Genomic DNA, 6,000 nt, shown 5'->3' with positions numbered 1-6,000 from the left:
ACTATCACGTTTTTCGCGCACTGGAAATTTAAATAACATGATCTAAGTTTGATATCTTCCTTATAGACTTAATCTTACTTCTCAGTTTGCCGGCAGAGCTTGCCAGAGAGCGTCTGTCTTCAAGTGCTCCAGAACTACACTCCTACAGCACAGTCCAGTCAAACCGTATTCATCCCTAAGGCAAAGAGCAACTTAGAGCTGCACTATTCATAAATACACATTTATTTTTCATTAGAAATGCATAATTACAGCATTTAAAAGCATTTTCCCCTAGAAAAGTAGTTAAGCAACAGTACAAACAAAATCGTTAGTCTTCTGCAAATACATTTTTCATTACACTGAACAGAAAACACCAGCAAAAGGCTAATACTTGCAGTTATGGGATTTCTCGTTGGTTTTTTTTTTAATATTTTCCATTTTTGTTATAAACACCATCGCAAATTAAAAAAAAGCTGTTTAAACAGTGAAAAATATTTGAGCTTTTTGATCTTCTATACGTGGTAAAGCAAGTATTGCAAAGCAGCAATACACTTCCTAAGATATCTGCAGACATTCAAATGGCTTATTTCACAGAAGAAACGAACAGGATGAAATGTTAAATTTAGTCTCATGGTTTTGATTCATTAGATTTCTTTCTTTTTTTCTGAAAGAATTTTTTTTTTCTCGTTAAGTGTACCTAAGTGCAGGCCACGTATTTGTTCATCAGATTCTCGCCTGATGTAGCGATGTAGCTCCAATTTAATTGAATGGGTCTGATTTATTCCAGGTGAGGACAACCAGATCATCAGAGTTCTGCTCTTTGCAGGAGATGTTCGTGGTGGGACCATGAGTCTAAGAGGCGTTTCCGTACTCGTGTTCTTGCACGACGATTACAGCACTTAACTTCGGACTGGGGCTCACAGACGTCTCGGCTGACGCAGCTTCCCACGATTCTCTTACTGAATTTGGATCGCTCCGTGTTCTATCTGCATTTCTGGTTGGATTGCTGATTGAAGGGTATCAGTGCCCTGCAAAAGGAAACATGACATCAGGAAATCAATATAAAAGTGCTTTCCATTGGTGTAGCCAAGGGAATGTGAACATATTATACTAATATAAAGTTATTGTATATACCAGTGCAAAATCTGCACGGCTATCAGCTCTATGACAGAGGTGAAACGGGAATACACTTACGAAGGCACCACAAATAACATGAAGAGTCCACATGAAGACTAAGCGGACTAATGCCCTTCAGGCTGGAAAGAGAAGGTTGAATAATGAAATCATGATAAGGAGCCATAAAATCACGAGTGGCACGAAGAGAGTAAATAGAAACCAATTATTCTCTCTTTCCAAAAAAGAAGCAGCTCTTAAAAAGAAACAAAATAAACCCCGTGTCTGGCACAACGTGTGCGGAAGCCGTGGAAGGACACGATGGACGGACCGACAGCTCGGGATACGGAGCTGAACTGTGTTAGGGAAGGAAAGTTCACCAAGGGTGGTCACAGAAAAGAGAGTTTGAAGTCTCGGAACTACTGTAGGTAAAGACAGTAAAATTACCTGTTTGCCCCATGCTGGGAATGTCCCCAGATGCTGCAGGATATGGTCTAAAACCGCTGACTTTACCTGCTGCGGTCTTTCTCTATTTTGTGTCAAATGAGAGCAGCGCTACTATAATGAACTTCTTTCTCAAATAAAATTCTTCCTACAGGTCCGATTCTACTCACTTTCCAAGCACAAACAGCCCTCCATGAAAAAAATTTAGAGTGAACACAACTGAGTGAAACTTTCAAATAAAGTCTCCTTAAAAATGACATTATTGCCCAGCAGTAGTTGGACAGTGAAAGGATAATCCCACAGCAAACTGCCTTTTTAGCCAAGTTAGCCGGAGTAAGGAAAACTGGATTATGAAACAAACGCCATCTTTAGAGCTATAAGATGAACAGCATTTAAGAACAGCTGTACTGGCTTGGATAAAGTCCATCACACCCAATAAGCCTTCCCTTGATAGCAGCCAATATCACAAACATAGATAAACTGCAAGAAAAGGGCAAGTGTTTAATGATATTTTCCTGTAGACTCCCACGGATTGCAGAGATCTGCCCTTGATGAATTTTGCCTCCATAAATTCATCTAATAGATGCTTTATGTTATGCCCTGGATACAGAATTATTTCCATGGCAGTGCTTCTGTTACGGAAAAGTCTTATTTGAAGCGCTGTTTTCTGCTCTCAGTCTGGTATCTGCAAGACGATCCACAACCAGATTTCCCATCCTTTATGTTTTCCTATACGGTCGCCACTTACTTGTTCCAATGAAAATATTGGAGGTTCAAAATTATAAAGCACTGCTCCGCAACTAAGGTTTTGTTGTCAAATTATTTCTGTTCGCCTCTCTGCCTTGTTGCCAATAATTGCACACAGATACAAGATTTTTTTCCTTTATAGGTAATCTGGTGTTCACTTAAATGTCCAATAAATTAGTGCCAAAGTGGTGAATAATTCTAACAGATTCCTAAATTTGATAGCAGGTAAGTTTTCAGGTGATCAAAGTTTTCTTTCCCATTAGATGAAAACTGTATGAAGTAATATAATTATCAAATAATAGCGACAACAGCAATACTGGATATTTATCCTACATTCAGACCAGAAGCAGAAACTGTCCAAAGATTTAGATTTGGCATTTTTTTCCAAATAGAACAAAATTTACCACCAGCATATGAATTTGAGCACAGAATTAATCCAAATATTCTTTATCATCGCCATGTTCTGTATTTATAAATTTTGCAAGCTGCTATATGTAACAATGCTATTGAGACATGAAAACAAGTCAACCAAACCTAAGTCCCCAAAATGCATCTGATTTCAAACAATACCTCCCTCCACAAATGCATTTGCAATTTTATGCCAGCAAAACATTGTTCATATATTAATATTTCGTGTTCACATACATGGTTTAGGGCCACTAGAAGACTGTTAGAATCTGAGCTATTAATACTTCTGTCTACAGCTAATTTGCAAATACAAAATTGTGCATGAATACACTGAAAATACTAAGTTGAAGTGCATGTCGGTGTCTGCTTCAGCTGCAGCCAGAGAAGGGATTCATTTCCACCAGCCTCAGCCCTGCCCTCGGCTTCGCCCATGCAATCGCATCCCAGAAAAAAGGCCAGAAAACTGGTGTCTTGGTTTCAGACATCAAATAAATTCGCATTTGTGGTGTTTCAAACAGGGAATTTCTGTGGGGCATAACATTCAAACCAGGTGGATAATAAACTTTGCTTTTATAAGCTTTGATTGATAAATTGATTCAAAATCACTAAGAATATCTCGGTACCTTAGCAAAGTACTTAAAAGGGGCTGATAATAAAGATGGGGACAGACTTTTGAGCAGGACCTGTTGGGGCAGGACAAGGGTTGACGGTTTTAAACTAAAGGAGGGAGATTCAGGCTGGACGTGAGGAAGAAATTGTTGCCCCTGAGGGTGGCGAGAGCCTGGCCCAGGTTGGCCAGAGAGGTGGTGGCTGAACCATCCCTGGAGACATCCCAGGCCAGGCTGGACGGGGCTCTGAGCAACCTGAGCTGGTGCAGATGTCCCTGCTCGTGGCAGGGGGGGCACTGGGGGAGCTGGGGAGGGCCCTTCAACACAAACCGTTCTGTGAGCCTACAATTCTAAAGAACCATATGAAAACGGACAAAAGTGTCGTTACAGCCCCTCTCGCGGGGTCTTCCCTTCAGATAACAGATCTAAGATGAGTAGGACTATCCATCATTTTAGCCAAAAATAGCTATTTGACTATCCACATAACTCAGAGCAATGCAAATACCAAGTGGGTTTCTCCAACTCACTAACGGATCCTTAGTTTTCAGCTTGTGTAAACTGAGGAAATATTTATGGCAAACTTATTTTTAGTCTTGTCTGGTTTCACTTTCATACTCTTCTCATTTCGCATTCCTTTTCTGCTTCTCTTCAGCTTTGTATACATCTCTGTGGTTAACCACAGTATTAAAAGCTAACATGGTGAAGAGAAAAAGGAATTCCTCCGGTGGCTGCCAGCTGTGTGGGAGATGGGTGCCCGTGTCTAGAACCGAATTCCGTAACCTCCTGCCCATCGGAGGTGGTGGCTGAGGAGGGAGGACGGGCACGAGGAACAGACCCGCGAAAAAATCCATGGGCGGTAAATTGGAGAATCTCCCAGGCCTAGAGCGAGGAGAGCAGCACAAAACCACCTCTCGCTACCTGGTGCCCATTTGTTTTATCAATTGCATGCGATCAGCAGCACTTGGGGATTTACAAGAAATAAGGCACAATCCCTGTAGCAACACTCTTATTGTCTAGCATACTATTAAAAGTGACTATGAATAAAACATTGACAAGGTTAGTGCAGAGACAAGCCTGGAAAAGAGGGAAAAACATTTTGTCAGTGAGTTTGTAGCCAGATCAGAATTCTCTACTAAACTACATATGTACGGGACAAAAATCCAGGCTAATATTGGCTGCTAAGGATACCATTAAGTTTTGGCCAGCAAGCAACAGCTTATTTTTCACAAGCACTTGGTGTTCTCTAGAAAAGGAGCCGACTAAGTGGGGTTCACAGAAGAATGTGTAACCGCTTTCAGAAAAACTTCTGACGACTGTTTTAAGTCAGTGTTCTTGTGTTGTCACCAGTCACGGCTTCAAGCTGATGAGAGACTTTTCCTGGGCTCAGATACACAACTGTTCAAACTGATTGAAAAAGAGAAAAAAATAAAATAAAAAAAGATAATTCCTCCACAGTAACCGAGAGGATCAAGTGTTCACTTACAATTGCTAACATTGCGACTCCTGCGGGAAATGCAGGCTGTTGATCAAAATAACTGGAAAACTGCTGTCAGAAAGGGAATAAGATTTTTAAGAGAAACCTCAGTCTGAAAAATACTTTTTGGATAGATTCCAAGTAAGTTTTTTGCCCTGTCTTTAACGTGGCTCTCAGCCTTCAAGGATGCAGAAAAACAATGATGACCAAAATAACTATTCTCTGGAGGCACTGAGCAAGAACATAGAAGCAGGAATAGGCAAAGACCATTTATACCTTTAACAAAATGATGTTTCTTATTACAGATGATTCTTTTTTTTACAGTTTGGAAAGAAGACGATGAATGCAATGGGTCTGTAGCATTTGTGATAGATGTATGGTTCACCTGACAGATGTTTAAATCAAGTTAAGTATGTTCAAATGGCAAAAAGGTATGTATACGTACTTGATTAGTCGCAGAGTGGTCTGTCACTGGGGTGAGCTGCACATACTGGACCTGGATGTCGCTCCCCTGGAGCGGGGACCCATCGACGCCCCCCGAGGTGGGCTCGGCAGAAGCCACCGCGATCAGCTGCGCACCCTGCAACACCTGCAAAGCAACCCAGAAACCCCGGTAAACACAGGCAGAAACGCACGAGGAACCACCTAACTCAAAACAGATGCGAAACCAAAGAGCGTTAAGAAGAAACACAGGGAAACTCATCTATGGGTAACAGTTGCTTTAAATCACGTGGGTTTCCGAGAGGACGTGGTGCGCACATGGGAAGATTCCCATGCTAGATGCTCACCGCATTTTGCCTTCTGAGATTCATTATTCTGTCGATGATTATGCAAAGTGGGACAGACTTCGACACGACGAGTGTGATAACATCAACGGCACCCAACAGGATGGCGAAGTAACGATCTTAACAGACACGGAGCCAAGATGCTCCTTCTCACAGCCAAAGGCATTCGACCTCTGACGATCCATTACAGTAATGTTTATATTCCTGTTGTATATCAAGGTGCAGATTTAAGAATTACTGCTAATGGATGCTTGCTCCAAACACACCTGCATTTAACCGGTGGAGACTCTAAGTCTTCAAAAACTGAACAACAGTTGATCCATCTAAATTCCTTGCTTAAAAATGTGTTTAAACTAAATTTAATTTACTTCTTGAAACACAAATCAGAACAAAATACCTGTATATAAACAATAACAACTCCCCAATTGCATTTTTTAAAATT

At 41.1% G+C, this 6,000-nt stretch overlaps 1 protein-coding gene across 4 annotated transcripts in view; it reads right to left on the bottom strand.

Annotated features, from left to right (window-relative positions):
* Positions 1-273: 273 nt before the first annotated feature.
* Positions 274-6,000, bottom strand: part of BANP (BTG3 associated nuclear protein) — a 133,833-nt gene continuing 128,106 nt past the window's right edge. For all 4 annotated transcript variants that reach the window (XM_065640815.1, XM_065640814.1, XM_065640816.1 and 1 more), the window contains 2 exons: positions 5,219-5,362; positions 274-1,007 (listed from right to left, as the gene is read on the bottom strand). In XM_065640815.1, coding sequence (XP_065496887.1) covers positions 936-1,007; positions 5,219-5,362 — 216 coding nt within the window. In that variant the 3' untranslated portion in view covers positions 274-935. The remainder of the gene's footprint in view (positions 1,008-5,218; positions 5,363-6,000) is intronic.

The sequence above is a fragment of the Caloenas nicobarica genome, chromosome 9 (assembly GCF_036013445.1).
Source record: "Caloenas nicobarica isolate bCalNic1 chromosome 9, bCalNic1.hap1, whole genome shotgun sequence".
Lineage (NCBI taxonomy): Eukaryota > Metazoa > Chordata > Aves > Columbiformes > Columbidae > Caloenas > Caloenas nicobarica.
The sequence above is the reverse complement of the archived record's forward strand: the minus strand, read 5'-3'. Positions and strand labels throughout refer to the sequence as shown.